Below are 17137 nucleotides of genomic sequence, written 5' to 3' on the forward strand. Positions count from 1 at the left end.
CTGATGTGCCCTGACTGGAAGATCGAACCAGCGACACTTAGCTCGCAGGCTGACGCTCAATCCACTGAGCCAAACCAGCCAGGGGCTATGTGCATTGCACTATTATTTACAAAAGCCAAGATATGGAAGCTACCTACGTGTTCGTCAGTAGACAGCCTTATACAGCAGTGGTGCATGTACACAACACAATATAACTCAGCCACACACAGAACAGGATAGAATCTCGCCTTTGGCAACAACATGGATGGAGGGTGTTGTGCTGAATGAGATACGTCAGTCAGAGAAAGACAAATGCCAGGTGACTGTACTTACATGTGGAATCTAAAGAACAAAATAAGTGAACAGGCTGAACAAACAGACTGATAGGTACAGGGAACAGACCAGACGGGAGGCGGTTAGTGGGATGGGTGATAAAGGTGAAGGGGTTAAGAAGTACAGACTGGTAGTCACAGCACAGTCACGGGGGTATGAAGTCCGGCACAGGGAGTAGAGTCAGTAATGTTGTAATAACTCCGTACGGTGTCAGATGGGAGCTATATTTCTCAGGGTGAGTGGTTCATAATTTATATAAATGTCTAATCACAGAGTTGTACACCTGAAAGTAATATAATATTGTCCATTAACTCTAAGTTAAAAATAAAATTGTATAAAGAAGATAAATATATCTTGAATTCATTATCTCTTGAATTCTTAACTGTCCTTAAAGAACATGAAGAATAAAAAAATAAAATATTTCTTACGATGACCGGGAAAGTACACAGACTCACTTCTGCTACCTTCACGAGTGTTATGAGCCAAGGACAGGAACCTGTGTGGGCTGAGCAGCCTCTTATATGGAATGTCACGCTAATTCAGAGCATGGGCGACACAGAAGCTGGGATTCCTGAGGTTTGGATAATTGGCACACAGATTCCCAAAAATGAGTGCGAGCTTCTCCCTGAAGAAGAGTGAGCTGGCACTGACCGCTGACCGTACTTGTCTTGATAAAATGGAAGCTCTGAGGGGGAAACCAGGTATTAGAGAACCTGTCTCACCGTGGGAGCCAGGCAACTTCCCGGCGCTGACAGTTTTCCAGTGGGATCTGCGGTGAAACGAACGAAGGTGACTCTTTAATAATGTGTCACTAACCGCCCCAACACTGGGAGATGCCATCACCCGGGGAAACAAGGCACGACCCTTAGACAACCAGGCGTCAGCACAGGGGCCGCACAAGCAACGTCACAGAACAGGACGTTCTCACTGTCCGGCGTCGGGTCCGCTCTGCACGGAGCCTTTCAGGACCTCCCGCCTGCGCAGCTTCGGTGAACGATCGGGGATGAGGATCCGCGCTCATCTGAGAGGTCAGTACAGTGCTCTCCCTGCGTGTGTGTGTGAGGCTGTGCACTTTTCCACGCACGGTCACCAGAATAACAGGTTAAACGCAGACGCAGATGTGAAAGTCCATTGGTCTTCTAATTGTGCTGTTAAGTGCTGAGACTTGTAAAAATGTAAAATGTAGGATACCCACTCTTCTTGCTACTTTGTGTATTTAGGAAATAGTTATTTTTCATAAAAAATTATTTCTGTTAACATATAGGTTATTAATATTATTCTAAATGAATTATTTTTTCTGTTTTATTCCTTGTATGGTAAATATTGATAGATATGACCACACAAAGAAAATTATTATGTAAGACTGTATAGATGTTCGGAAAACAAAATATTAAGAGTCACTGAATAGTCCTGGCTGGTGTGGGTCAGTGGATTGAGCGCTGGCCTGTGAACCAAATTGACACTGGTTCAATTCCCAGTCAGGGCACATGCCTGGGTTGCAGGCCAGATTCCCTTTTGGGGGTGCGCGAGACACAACCACACATTGATAGTTCTTTCTCTCTCTTTCTCCCTTCCCGCCCCTCTGTCTAAAAATAAATTTAAAATAAAAATAAAAATAAGTCACCGAATAAAATACGCGCTAGGCCGCAACTCAGGGAGACAGCGAGGCAGAGAGATCTCCGTGCGTGAGGAGGGGTCAGGGCAGCGTCCGGGGTCCCCAGGCCTGGCTCTCAGGGTCTCAGCCAAAGCACCGAGTTTGGGGCGGAGACTCTCATTGTTGGGGTGTCCCCATATCCCCCGGGCTTCCCCTCTACATCACACGGGTCCTTCTGCCTGGATACTTATGACGCTCACGCAGCTCTCACTCCCATTGGCTTTCCGGACTCTAAGGAGCCAATCAGCGTCACCGTGGTTTCGTGTATCAAGTCCTCACTCAGAACCCGAATTCCTTCTCCCCAGACGCTCGGGTGCGTCATGGCGCCCCGACTCCTGCTCCTGCTGCTCTCGGGGGCCCTGGTCCTGACCGAGAGCTGGGCCGGTGCGTGCGCGGTCGGGAGGGAACGGCCTCTGCGGGGCAGGAGCGAGGGGACCCGGCGTGGGCGCGGGACCCGGGGAGGGAGCGTCTCCAGACCCCCGGTCAGGACCCCAATCCCCGAATCCCGACAGGACGCCGCCCCTTCTCCCGCCCCCTCCTCTCCACCTCCGCCCCCTTTTCCGTCCCCCGGGCCCGCTGCCCCTACGACGGTCCGGGACCCAGAACGCGCGTCCTCCCGCCCCCAGGCACCCACACCATGAGATATTTCGGCACCTTCGTGTCGGAATCGGGTCGCGGGAAGTTCTGGTACATCGATGTAGGCTACGTGGACGACACGGAGGTCTGGCGGTACGAGAGTGACGCCGCGACCCCGAGGGTGGAGACGCGCGTACCGTGGCTGGACCTGCAGTGGGTGCGGCAGGTTGATCCACAGTTGTCGAACGACTGGACCCGGTTACTCAAGAACAAGGAGCAGTTGTACCGAGCGCTGATGAACAGGGTGCGCGCCAAGAACCACCAGAGCGAAGACGGTGAGCGTTCACCACCCGGGGCCCCAGGCACGACTCCTTCCCCACGGGCTGGCCGGGGTCTCCCCAAGGCTGCGGGACTAGTCGGATCCGGTGGACACCTGACTCGGGGAGGGGCTAAGTGAGCGGGGCTGACTAGGGGTGGGGTCAGGGTCGCACACCCTGCAGGTAATGGGTAGCTGCTACCTGGGATCAGACGGAAGCCTCCTCCGCGGTGACACTTTGTTAGCCTACGATGGCACCGACCACATCACCCTGAAAGTGAACCTGAGCTCCGGGACCACGGCCGACACTGCGGCCCAAGTCCCGGTGGGTCATAACTTGGTGCAGGACTATGAAGTGAAGATCTGGAGGCTTCAGGTGGAGACGTTTTGCAACCGCTGCCTCCACTTCCTCCTGGAGAAGGGGAAGGAGACGCTGCTGCGAGCAGGTACCGAGGTGCAGGCCTCCGTCCGTGGGCTGGGGAGTTGGAAAAGGGGGTCAGTGTCGGAATTCCCCCGTGCTAGGGAGAAGGAAGAGACCCCGAGCTCTCCTTATGCTGTGACTCACCCACGTGCCCCGCTTTCTCTGAAGGACAATAAGGGGCCCGTCCTCTCCCTGAAAGAGCGCACGGCGGGTTCCTTACACCCTGTGGCCGCCTGGTGACCCAGGACGCACTTGTTCTCGGACTAAGACCTGGCGCCCGACCCGGCTTTGCGGAGTCATTGAGCAGTCACCTAAGTCTGCGTTCTCCCCCTAGAGCATGGAGACGCCTACTGTAGGTTCTCGCCCTGATTCTGGAACTTTCCAAGAAGTGGGAGACACTCCCTGGTGCCCTTGTGCAAGCTGGTGTCTGGGTTGAGCGTTCCCTTCCCCCACCCCAGGTGACCTGTCCCTGCTCAGGTTGGTCACGTGAGCGCTGCTGGAGTGTCCCATGACCAACGCAAAGTTCCCGAATGTTCTCACCTGCCCCTCAGAGCCCCCGAAGACACACTTGACCCGCCATCCTGTCTCTGACCGTGAGGTCACCCTGAGGTGCTGGGCCTTGGGCTTCTACCCTGCGGAGATCGCCCTGACGTGGCAGCGCGACGGGCAGGATCAGACCCAGGACATGGAGCTGGTGGAGACCAGGCCTGCGGGGGACGGGACCTTCCAGAAGTGGGCGGCCGTGGCAGTGCCCCCTGGGGAGGAGCAGCGATACACGTGCCGTGTGCAGCACGGGGCGCTGCCGGAGCCCCTGACCCTGCGATGGGGTGAGGAGGGGGCGTGGGCACAGCGCCTCGTCTCGGGGCGTCCCTGAGCGGGGTCAGGACTCGGGCCTGAGGCTGGCCTCTCTCCTGCCCCTCGCAGAGCGCCCTTCTCAGACCGGCGTCATCACTGCGGGCATCGCTGCTGTCCTGGGTCTCCTTGGGGCGGCGGCCGCTGGAGCTGTGACGTGGAGGAGGAGGCGCTCAGGTGGGCGGGGCGGGCTGTGTGTCCTGTGTCCCTGGGGGTCAAGCCCTGGGGGACTGCGCTGTGCCTGGTTGATGGCTTGTCACATCCCCACACGGGCGCGTGCCCATCGGCCCTAATCGCTGACACTTACTCTTCAGTGAGGCCCATGGGACAGTGGAGGAGAAATCCATCACCTGATGACTAGCGACAGGGCTGAGTCCCAGCTGTCACAGGTCAGAGGGGAAGGTCCCTGCTGAGGACAGACGTCCGGACAGGTTGTTGGTCCAGTCCCCACACATGCACTTTCCCCGTGTTTGCTGGTCCTACCCTGGGTGTTCCGTCATAGTTCCAGGAACTTCCCTGCACTTCAGGGCTATGGGGTTGGGTCAGGGTATGCAGCCTTCCCCCTGCCCCCCCCCCCACTTCCTCCATAGCCCTACAGGGAGAGGCAGGGAGAGCTACGCCCAGGCTGTCTGTAAGTCTGGGTGCAGGGATGGGCTGTCTGGGACCCCAGGAGAGTGGAGGCGGAGCCTGTGAGGGGTGCTCACCCCCCACAGCTCTGCTGTTGTGTTCTCCCCCTGGCAGCGACATCCCCCAGGATTATGCTGTGTCCCTCACAGCTCCTCACGGTGAGAGCTGAGGGCAGGAAGGGAGGGCATTGGACAAGGGGGCACAGCTGGGTGTTGGGGACTCTCAGAGTGGAAAACCCCAAGGAAACGGGGGGCTGTGGGAGGATGAGCACCTCTGAGACTGACCTGAATGTGTTCGCGGTGACTTTCCCTCCCAGCATGATGTCACTGCTCTGTAGTGGACTTGGTGTTAAAGCTCATTCAGGCCTCCCCTTGGGACTGAAGAATCCCTGACCGCTGTCTCTGCAACCGGCATCGGACCGCGGCTGCATCCTTATCAGCGTCGTGTGAGGAGCTGGTCACCAGGCCGCCCTCCCCAGGGGACCTACTTATTAGTAGGGTGCGGATAAAACACAGCTTCGGGTATATGATCAATAATGTTGTCGTGACTGCACATGGTGTCGGATGGGTACTAGAGATACAGGGAGATTACTTAATAAGCTGCATAAATGTTTCATCCCTGTGGTTTGCCGCTAAAACTAATATAATATTTGATGTTGACTATAATTGAAAAATTAAAAAATTAAACAATGGACACAGACGACAGTGTGGTAATTGTGTGGGGGAGGGGTGCGTGGCAGTGGGGAGGGTACAGGTAGATAAATGATGGTTAGGGTTACATTTGTCTGTGTTTGGTGATGACAATCGTCCTCCTTTTGATCCCAGAGATATGCGTGAGGACCTGTGCAATGTCATTTCCTTGCCCCTTTTCCATGATTCATCTGTTAATTATTTCCTGCTGGTTTAAGAGTCAGTGACTTCTTTATCCCTTACAATACTACAAAAATATCTTTTAACTTTGACTCTAACTAAAATAAACTGGACCGTGACTGGCCACCGATTATCATGGAATAGTTTTGGGTTTCCTTAACAAACTTCTAAAAAATAGCTTCACATTTGTGAAAAATACAGTCTTTTGAAATAACTTGAGACTAGTGAGTATGATTTTAGGAAAGACTTCTGAGTAAGTTTAATTGAATTTCTTGATTAAAATGTGAGATTTTACCTTATGATAAAAAACCATTTGAAACTGTCGCCCACCCTGAAATAAAAACCAGGTCTCATTCAATTTAGAAAGATTAATAATGCTGAGCATTTTAAAAATGTCAGTTACAGTTCATCAACAAAATAGTCAAGATCTAATCTAGAATGATTACATGGCGATATTTTGTTCACATTAGTTTAAAAATAACTTTCATACCCAACTACATCCTTTGTTCCTGGTAACCTCTCTATGAGGTGAGAAAATCTCATTGATTCAATCAAAATCTGATTGGATTAAGTGGGACACACAGGAAATGAATGAAATGGGGGAGGAACCTGCCTTATAAAACAGGCTTGCTAGTCAACCTCACTCCAGAGCTGAATCACCAGGGGAAGCAGCCAGAGGCGAGAAGAGGACCTAGTGCGAAAGAGGTTAATCCATCTGATGGGATTTCATTTTTACTTTAAAATTTCGACAAGAGTTTCAGCAAGTGCTGTCTGAGGCCAGCTTAAGGCCAGGCATGGCGTGGGCACCCAGAGGCATGGGGCCTTTGATGGGAGCCGTGGGCAGAACTCAGATGTTCAACACCAGGTGCAGAAATAATGTGGTTGTCATGATGCAGAGCCAGATCCGAGCTTGGAGGACCCTGCAAGGTGGTAAGTGGAGTGTCAGCCATTGACTTATTCCACCTCTCAGGTTCTGCATGGGGTCTTAGGCACATTCAGGTGGGGCAATTGCAGGACTTCTGGGTCTTAACTAATACTGGCCCCTGATATGTAAGGTGGCTGACATACGTCATCGTAAACTAGTTTTCCTTAAAATTTGAAAAAATTTATTGATATAAGAGACAGACAGAGAGAAACATTGACATGTTATTCTCCTAATATATGCATTCATTGCTTGCTTCTTGTTTGTGCCCTAAGCAGGGATTGAACTTGCAACCTTGACATATCAGGCTGATGCACTAACCAACTTAGTCACAGTGCCAGGGCTAATCTCATTTTCTAGTAACCACATAAAAAAGTAAAATCAAACAAATCTAACTTATTGTAATGGCAAAAGGCAGTCTATTCAGCATGGGATCAATGTGGGAGATTCTGCAGGAGGTAGCTTAGATATTTTTCTTGTGATATCTTCAAATGGGAGGGTCCATCATATGTTCAACAGGTTTCAGTGTGGATAATCCCCACCCAAGCAGCTCAGTAGCTACAAAGGGTTGGTGGCTGTCAGGTAAGACACTCAGGTAACCATACCCATGTGCCTCAGTTGGTTGGATTGTCCCATACAGGAAAAGGTTGAGGGTTTGATCCCCCCAATGGGGCATGTATGAAAGGCAGCTGATGTTTCTGTCCTCTCCCCACTTTGTCTCTGCTTCCAAAACCAATAAAAATTCATCTTGAGCTGGGATTGAAAAAAAAGGCACTCAGGTAGGGTAGAGACCTTCTCATCACGTAACTTAGAGCCCCAGAATGAATTATGTATTCATTTCAACTAGCACTGTAAACATCAGAAGTTCAGCGCCAGGAGTCATTGATCCTTGTCCTTGGGTTGCATCCTCATTACCTACAGCGGTGACTGCAGAGAGCTCTGTGTGGCTTCATCTGCTGCCTCCTCGGTTCCCTGCAGAAGGAGACCAGCCGGGGCAGGGTTTTGTGCTTCACCTGCTCCGAGGTTTCTCAGAAGAGCGACATCAGGCCCAATGGCCAGCTCCGCAGGCTGGTGTCAGAGGTCCAGGCGCTAAAGCCGCAGCTGAGAGCCATCCTGTGGATCAACCCCAGGATGCGGAAGTTCCAAGGTAAGGCACGGGGTGGCCGGCCGCACCCCCCAGGAAAGAGCGACTTTTCAAATCCCTCCAGTCCAGGTGGCCCTTACGTGGATTCTGGCACCTGAAATGTTCATTCTTTCCCAATTTTCCAACCTTTCAGTCTACATTAGAAGTCTCTGTAGGTTTTCTTTGTTTTTTAAAAATATTTTATTTATTTATTTTTAGAGAGGGTAGATAGGGAGAGAAACATGGATGCAAAAGAGAAGTAATATTTTGCCTCTGGTAAACACCCTGGTGGAACCAAGCCTGCAACCCAAGCATGTGCCTGGACCAGGAATTGAACCGGCCACCTTTCATTTGGCGGTACATCGCTCAACACGGGTCAGGGCGAGCTGTAGGCTTTCATGAAAATACAATATTTAATCATACCCCAGCCCTGTGCTATCCAATATTTCTAGTAGCTGCACTGCTAGCTAATAATCACCTGGAACTGGAGATTGATAGAAGTAGAAATCCGGTCTGGGCTATGCTAGCTGTTACAGACCCTGTAGCACTAAAATCCATTCTTCCTGATTCCCATTGTTTTTAATGTGTTTGTAAACAATTTTCATTTTTGAGTATCTTTTAAACTTATTTTTGAAGTACAGCTGACATACGATCCTGTGTTAGTTTAAAATGTACAGCACAGTAAGCAGACATTCGTATATCCTGTGAAGTGATCCCCCCCCTAGAAGTCTAGGGCCCACCCGGCCCCACGCCCAGTTATTACAGTATCACTGACTGTGTTCCCTGGGCTGGACTGTACACCCCGTGACCTTTTTGTATCCATCGATCTGGGCTTCTCAATCCTTTTCAGCCAGCCTCCTGAACTCCCTCTCATCTTGCAAACATCAGTTAAAAATTTTTTTTCCTGTACAGTTTAGTGTCCATATTATTTTGTAGTGTACATCAACTGTAACTGAAAAATAAAAATTTCTTTTAAAAATTAAAAAGAGGCCTGGTTGGGTGACTCAGCTGGTTGGAGTGCCGTCCTGTAAACCAAAAGGTTACAGGTTCGATTCCAGTCAGGGGGCTTATAGGAGGAAACCAATCGATATCTCTCTCTCTTTCCATCGCCTTCTGTCTCTCTCTCTCTCTCTAATCAATAAAAACATGTCCTTATGTGGTGATTTAAAAACATAAAAGGAAAAAGGAAAAAAGAAAGAAACCAACAAGGGGAGCGATGAGTCTTTATCCCGAAGGCTTATTTCACAGGCCGCGCTGGCCCCGCCCACAGGGTGATGTCACAGGCCGCGCTGGCCCCGCCCACAGGTGACGTCAGAGGCCGCGCTGGCCCCGCCCACAGGTGACGTCACAGGCCGCGCTGGCCCCGCCCACAGGTGACGTCACAGGCAGTTGTGCGGATAATTAGAGTCGCAGGGAGACCCCGGGCTGCACCGGGTCGTCTGCTCCGAGTTCCCTGCGTCTAGGAGCGCTGCCCCGCTGAGCTCCCCGCCAGGTTCCCGCTGAGGTCCCCCCAGGCTCTGAGCAGAGAGAGGAGAAAGCCTTGATGTCAACATTATTCTGCAAGAAGTGAAGTGTTTCCCACCATCCGAAATTCGTATCTGAGGACTGTGTGTTGGCAGAACCTGTGATATTTGTGTGATAATTTTGGGAACGAGCAGCAGCCGTGGTCTCTCTTCATACGGAGTCCGTTCTCAGGAGAAGAAAATTCCTTAATCAAATGACCCAATAGCTGAAGATATAGAGAGTACCTGTTATGAAAAAGGGCGAGTTCCAACAATAACCGTCCATCTGATCTATAAAATCAGATCTAATCTGGGAACAGGGAAGTTTCCCCAGGAAAATCCCGAAATGTGAGGTTGAAGACACGCAGTGAACGAGGCACGTGATCTGTGCCGTGGAAGTGAGCGTTGGGTACAGGGCTGATGGATTGTTTGCCTTTCCGCAGTGAACATGACCTTGCATGTTGACACGGCCAACGACCACCTCATCATCTCCGCGGACGGAGGCGAGTCCGCTCTGCGCATTTGGAACAGAAGCGCACAGTCCACCCGCAGAGGTTCAGCTGCGCCCGCTGTGTGCTGGGCTCCGCGCGCTTCACGTCTGGCCGTCACTACTGGGAGGTGGACGTGGGCTCCAGCGCGGAGTGGAACCTGGGCGTCTGCAAGGAGTCTGTCCGTCGGCAGGACAAGCTCGTCCTCTCTGCCGCACTTGGCTTCTGGAGCGTGAGCTGCAGGGAGAAGGACATCTTCTTGGCCAGCACCGACCCGGTGACGGCGCTGACGGTCAGTCCCCGCTTACACCGCGTGGGCGTTTTTCTGGACATGGGTATGGGGACCATTTCCTTTTCCCACGTTGGCGACGGCTCCCATACTTTTACGTTCCCTAAAATCTCTACGGCAGAGCCGCTGCGTCCGTTTTCTCTCCTGCAAGTCCGGTGATGGATGACGGGTGCTTCCTGACCATCTGTCCCGGGTTGAGTCCCAGCGTGGCCAGTTCTGCTGGGCAAGGCCACGGAGTTGTGGGCACAGAGCACATGTAGAAACGCCCCGCGTGCCCACAGCCACAGCCACGAGCTTCTCGGCCCGTTACTGAGCGAGCGCTGCAAAGAAGCAGGGGACAGTTCCTGAATCCCAAACACGAATTTTGGGGAAGTTACACTGCCCATATTAAATGTTGTGGTTTTTTGTTTTTTTTGGGGTGGAGGCGGGAGCTTGTCTATATTAGTGTCCAATAAATATGTTCTGAACATTTACATCAACTGCCAAGTGTTTTTCTTTTTATTTTCTGAAAGATTAACTGGGCGTGGCATGGAGGTTGTAGACAAAATAGAAATGTGGGTGTGGCCCAACGGACCAACTGATTTTCTCTGTGATGTGGAAACCAGACCTGTATGAACAGTTCACACAGATGTGCCCTGCCCGGCTGGCTCAGTTGGCTGGAGCGTTGGCCTGTGCACCAAGGGACTGTGGGTTCAATTCCTGGTCTGGGCACGTGCCTAGGGCACATATGGGAGGCACCTGATTGATATTTCTCTCTCTCCCCTCCCTATCTGCTTCTTCTCTCTGTAAAATCAATAAATATATCCTTGGGTGAGGATAGAAAATAAAAATGGGCAGATGACCAGAACAGACACTCTCCAAAGAGGACTTACAGATGGCTGATGCACAATGTTACTAAACATCAGGTGGATGCAAATTAAAACTACAATGAGATGTCACTTCAAGGCTGTCAGAAAGGCCACCATCAATGAGTCAACAAACAACAAGTGCTGGCGAGGATGTGGAGAAACGGGGACGCTCATGCACCATTGGTGGGAACGCAGACTGGTGCAGCATCTGTGGAAAACAATATGGAGTTTCCTCAAAAAATTAAAAATGGAACTGGCTTTGGATCCAGTGATTCCACTTCTGGGTATTTATCTGGAGAAATCCAAAACACTAATTTGAAAGAATATGTGCACCCCTATGTTCATAGAAGCATTATTTACAATAGCCAGATTTGCAAGCAGCTCAATGCCCATGAGTAGATGAGTGGATAAAAAAGCTGTGGTGCATTTACACCATGAAACACTACAGGGCAGTAAAAGAGAATGAACTCTTTCCATTCGGGACGGCACGGATGGAGCTAGAGGGTGTTATGCTCAGTGAAATAAGTCAGATGAAAAAGACAAAAACCGTATCATTTCACTTGTATGTGGGACATAAAAAGTAACAAACAAATGAACAAAGCCAACAAAAGGAAACTCACAGACGCAGACAACACCTTGGTGGTCAGCAGAGGGGAAGGAGGTGGGGGGAGAAGAGGGGAAAGGGTGGGTCGTGTTTATGGTGAGGAAAGGAGACTAGACTTCCGGGGGCGAGCATTGTTTTTCCCAGCGAGGGGCCATGGCTGGATACTGTATAGAGGCCCTGGATGTCCCATCTGCCTGTTTTGGCTTGAATGACCCATGTACATTCAGTGACATGTGTGTGCAACCCATGTGCTGACTCACGCTGGAAGGAACGATGGGAACAGTGTGCTTTGCTCTTCCCTTCCCGTGGCCTCTCAGAAGGACGATTTGAGGCCTGGGCTGGAAGGTGTACCTGGTTACTAAGACCTAATTATCAATGGGCACTTCTTACCATGAACTGAAAATTTAAATGACCAATTTTAATGTTCTCTCTCTGTATTTCCAAGTCATGGGCTTGTCCTAATCCCAGTCTGTACAACCAGGAAGCCTTCTCTCCAGAGCTAATTGTCCAGAACACGGGAACAGGTTGGTGCAATGAGAGAATCCAAACATGAAGCTCTATGCCTGATGGGGAGACAATTACAGGGCCCTTTAGGGTCACATGGACAGAGGGAGATCCCAGGACATGTGCAGGGAGACATTGGCTTCAACTGAGGGTGTTTTCCAGGCTAAATACACCTGAGGCCGTGAGCAGCGAGAGCTATAGGACTAGAATGCACAGCAAGACCAGCCTGGGTCACACACAATGATAGTGTGAGGGACTTGGGGTCAGTTCAGCCTCTGGGTCACATGGGATGACAGTGTGAGAGACCTGGGGACAGAGTTTAGATAAGAGTAGAAGCTGAAGGAGAGGGTCCTGGTGGGAAACAGAGTGACTGGAGCTCCTGGTAGAGAGTGTCCTCCACCCCAACAACGTTGTAACTCTGAGCTCAGCTCCTCCCCAGGGGACGTGGGAAACTTTCTCAGTTGTCTTGCCCACTGCTCATGAGGGGTGACTCAGTAATGGCCATCACTGTCACCAGGCAGGCCTGAGGGTGCCATCTTGTGGTCCATCTTCAGTGTCACATTCATTGTCCCTATTGTCTGGCCCAGCATCTCCACAGTGCGTCACCTGCACAGACACCACCAGAGGTGGCAGCACATCTACACTCCCTGCAGGCACCACAGAGGCCCTCCAGGGACCGGAGCCGCCCACACCGTCCCGATGCTCGTGGTCCCCTGGGTCACCTATGTGCCGGGTTCCTTCTTTGCTTTTGACGTCATTATGTTGGGGGCTCTCATCTTTGGTGGTTGCAGACCTCCGTATCTTCCTTCATGGTTTCCTGCTATTTTCCCCCCACTGCTGGTGTTTAGAGACCCTAGAGTTCCTGGGGTCGTGACTGTGGAAAGGGACTCTTGACAATCTAATACGTGGATGTCACTTTTAATAATATTCATGATGACACTTTCTAGTCCTTCATGAATGCCAAGGTGGTACATAAAACCCACAACGAGCTTTATTTTTAAATTAAATATAATTGACAAACACCATGGGTAAGTTTAAGGTGTCCGACCTATTTATCTGACACATTTACCTTCAAGCACGTGCCGCCTAACGATGATGATGCGCTCTGAGAAACGTGTGTCCGTGCGATTCCGTCGTTGTGCGAATAGCGCAGAGGCGCTTCTGGTTTCTCATCCCAGGTGAATATGTCCGTGCATTAGTGTGTTCTGTTATGTCTGTAAGAGGAGCTCAGGCCACAGACTGGGACAAAACATTTGCAAGTCACTTGTGTTAGACTGTGCATAAGAATCCTTCAACTCAACAGTAAGAAAACAAATTAACTCAATAAAATTGATCAGAATTCTAAACAAACACTTCACCAAAGGATGTATGCCAGCCCTGGCCAGGCGGCTTGGTTGGTTGGAGCATCGCCATGTGCACCAAAAGGTTGTGGGTTCGATCCCTGGTCAGGGCACACACGTAGGTTTAGTGTACAATCCCTGGTCTGGGTGCCCACGGGAGAAAACTAATCAATGTTTCTCTCTCACATCATTGTTTCTCTCATTCCATTCCCCTCTCTCTGAAAGCACAGGAAAAAAAATGTCCTTGGGTGATGAGCAAAACAAACAAACAAAAACAAAAGAAAAGAAAGAAAGGAAAACAAGCAAACAAAAAACAAGAAAAACAAAGGTTTATTTAAGGACATGGCACCAAACCCAGATTCACAAGTGAGTTGTTGCTCTAAGACTTGGCTCCCTGATGGCTTCTAGGGGATGAGTTTTAGAGGGGATTAAAGGGATTTGGGTCGTGGTCTCCACTGATGGGTCAGCACTAGGGTAGCGGGTGGATAACTGTTGCATTTGATCCTGATGTCGGCCACGGCATCATTCTGTCTGGTTTCTCAAGGTCATTCCGCTACTGCCCCAGAGTCTAAGTCTTCGTGAGTATGTATTCGAACCCATCAGATGGTCAACCACTTTCATCTCTACAGACACCTGTTTACATTTCTCGGTCTTGGCACAGATGGAAGGGTCCCTGCACACCTTGGGTTGGGCTGAGATCCTGGACGTCCTTCACATCATCTGGGACAGCCCTTGCCTGTTTGTTCTGGTCCTCCTGTCACCTGGATCCTATATGTCCCCTCTTTTGGTTGACTCCCTCATTTCCCCCATGTTGCCTGGTACTATTTTCCAAAAGAGAACGTGGACAGTTAACTATTAAAACCCTAAACACGTGGAGAAACTTTAGTCTATCCCAGCCCTTACTCACATCTTGACTTGCTGTAGCGTTCTGTGTAGGAAATATTTTTTTCTTCAGAAATTGGAAGGCGTTGCTTCAGTGTCTTCTAGTTTCCAGGCCCATATTTGCCATCTCTTGAAGCTTTCAAGGTCTCTTCCACCCTCTTTCTCAAATTCTGTTGTGATGTGGAGTGGTGTGGGTTGTTTTCATCTGCTGTGGTAAGAATTAGATTAGGCCACTCAAAATGTCAACTTTTATCTATAAGCTTTAAAAAATATTCTTGAACATGTAAAAACAATTTCCTACTCATTATTATTTTTAGACAGATATTATAAACTTGTTAGAATCCCTGGACTGACAGACTGATATCTTTTCTCCAGCTTGTAATGTACCCCAAGGGTTGTTCAGGTATGAGGCGCCTGATTGTCCGCTGCCATAAGCATAATTCCCAATACCAGAGTTTGGTAAAAAGGAAAGGTCTTCTTTAATTAAAGGCTATATGTATTTAAATTAAAGGCAAATTTCTGCTGTTAAGTCTTACTTTGTTTGAAACACCCACAAACACATAGTTCTGCCTCCCCCTGCCAACCAGGCTAGTTTCAGAACAGAAAAGTCAGAGGTACCATTTCCCTCTAGGAGAATAGAAGTCTGTGGCTCTGTATTTCCCAAAGTTGAGCTTTATCAGCTCCCATCCATTCGTGCCTCATTGGGGAGCTCTTGTCTGTGTCTTGCGGTTTTTCAGCTCTTAATCCAGAATGATGTGGTTCTCTTTCAACCCACGTCATTCTCTCCTTATACCTTCTTTAAACCACATGGAGTTTCCCCTGTTTTTTGGCTCCCACCTTATTTTTAAACACATGATTGTGGCCTGGGACCAATCCATGTGTGGGGACCAGTTGGGGCCACTTGTAGAATTTTGCAAAGACCCCATAAGTTTTTGTCACCATTCTATGGTCAAAACCCCTCATATCTTCTTGATGCTTTGGAAGGACCAAAAGCATTTGCATAACCAAGACACTAGCTCCCTGCCATAGATATGCGAAGGCATCTCTCAAGGAAAATAGCTGTGCTCTCCTGAGTCCCACCCCCATTCCCTAAACCACAGGCTCTGGGGAATTGTGGGGACCCTGCTCTGTAACAAGTTTGCCCACATTATGCCATTTGCATGACTTAATAGGGGTATAACTTAAATCTTTCAGTTCACGCATTGAGTTTTTTACCTCTATAATGATATTTTAATTTCCAAGAGAGCTTTCCTGTCCTATGATTGTGTATAAGTGTTTTGCTCCATGGGCCACTATTCTTTACATCTTTCAGACAATACTGAGGCCAGTGGAAGGGGACGTGTAGGTTTGGTTATTCGCTTTCATGATATCAGGAACCTTTCCTCACAGCACATGGTCCTGACTTACATTTCTCTCTGTCATTTCTGGTGATTCCCTGTGTCCCTCATGACACATTGCCAGAGTCCTACTCTTGGTTTGTGTTCTGTCCAGACTCTAACTAGTTCTGATACATCGGAGGCCTTGAAATACAGACGCTGGATGATGAACTTGACAGCGGTTTGGATGGCTAAGTTATGCTACCCCTTCATGTCCTCCTGAGCTCTTGAGATTTTTAGCTGTGGGGAGAAGCAGGCAGTGGCAGCTTGTCTCAGGCTCACCCCTGGCCCCTACCCCACCCCCACCCCATCTCCAAGGCCCTCTTTGTCTTAGACTTCCCAGTGAGCTGACGGCAGCCCCCGCTTGGCTCACTTCTTCCCTATAAAGTTTGTAGGGCCAAACCAGCGCTGCCTACGCTCTCCCGTTACGTTATCCACCCTAAGTCCTTCCTTAGTCTCACTCTCCCCCTGGACGCCTACTGTGAAACTTCCAGAGGAAGTCCCTTACAGGACACGCCACACACCACACACTACACATCACACACCACAGGCAGGCCTGAGATAGAACTGCTCAGGCCTGGGTTCTCCTGTGACAGCTGCTGTCAAGGGTCCCAGTGGAAATGAGTCATCAAGGCTCCAAGACAAAACATTCTGTGGTCATCCGCAGCTCCACCCTGCGCTGAAGCTCTGTGAGTCCCCTTTCCCCTGTCTCCCACAGGATCCCATGTTGTGTGCCTTGTGTGTTTCCTCTGAAGCTCACACAGATCACATGGTATTGCTGCCTGGGACAGGTTAACGTTTCTCTGCTCATAGTTACCATCATTCTATTGATCAGAGCATTTATATACATTCCATCCGTTTGCTTTTATAAAAGCACAATACAAGAAAACCCTTAATATTTATATTTGAAGACGTGTGATTATCTTCTTAGGATAAATTCCTAAAAGAGGAATTTAAATTGCTGGGACCTTTTGCAAAAGCATCTTTCAGAAATTTCGTACAGGTTTTCAATTGCTTCAATCTTTACAACAGTGTGTCTTCCTTACTCTTTGGCTGATGGACACATCATATATTTTTCATCTTGTAGAACTAATAGATTTTAACTTATCACTCTCTCATTCCACAATCTCATTCTTGCTTATATGTCTTTATGAAAAATAGAACTGTTTAAAATTGCATTTCTTCTTTTCCGAATGGTTTCTTAATATTCTTTTTTTTTTTTTTACTCACTTGTATATTTTTAAATATTGAATTTAAGAAGGAAGAAAAGGTAGCTCCAACATCGGGAGTGAGGACTGCAAGAAGTGGTCACAATAAAAACACCGGGACAGAGGACTTCAGCAGCAAATGAAGCATTTGTTTATTCATGGGTCTGCAGAGCTGGCACAGCCAGTCAGGGGCATGTTCACCGAAGCAGGAAAAGCAAACTTGTTTATCCTAATGCGAATAACCTCGCACCCTTTCCTCCTCCCCTGTTTTTCCATTACAGTCGTCCCTCTCTATGTCATGCTTCACTTATTGCGGCCTCACTGTATCACAGGATTTTAAAAAATATTATATTTAATTATTTATCGAATATGTTTCGCTATATCGTGGGATTTTGTGGTACTGTATACATGTGGTGTTAAAGTT

At 49.2% G+C, this 17137-nt stretch overlaps 1 protein-coding gene and 1 pseudogene across 1 annotated transcript; both read left to right on the plus strand.

Moving 5' to 3' along the window:
* Positions 1–2221: 2221 nt before the first annotated feature.
* On the plus strand, positions 2222–5457 carry LOC149995537 (HLA class I histocompatibility antigen, alpha chain F-like). Its single transcript, XM_090259700.1, has 6 exons — positions 2222–2350; positions 2593–2877; positions 3026–3304; positions 3831–4106; positions 4204–4308; positions 4730–5457. The coding sequence occupies exons 1-6, from the start codon at positions 2287–2289 to the stop codon at positions 4822–4824; spliced, it is 1104 nt and encodes a 367-aa protein (XP_090115826.1). The 5' UTR covers positions 2222–2286; the 3' UTR covers positions 4825–5457.
* A 1529-nt stretch (positions 5458–6986) lies between these two features.
* On the plus strand, positions 6987–10110 carry LOC149995538 (ret finger protein-like 4A pseudogene; annotated as a pseudogene).
* The last annotated feature ends 7027 nt before the right edge of the window (positions 10111–17137 follow it).

The sequence above is a fragment of the Furipterus horrens genome, unplaced genomic scaffold, assembly GCF_987537825.1.
Source record: "Furipterus horrens unplaced genomic scaffold, mFurHor1.1.pri manual_scaffold_13, whole genome shotgun sequence".
NCBI classification, from domain to species: domain Eukaryota; kingdom Metazoa; phylum Chordata; class Mammalia; order Chiroptera; family Furipteridae; genus Furipterus; species Furipterus horrens.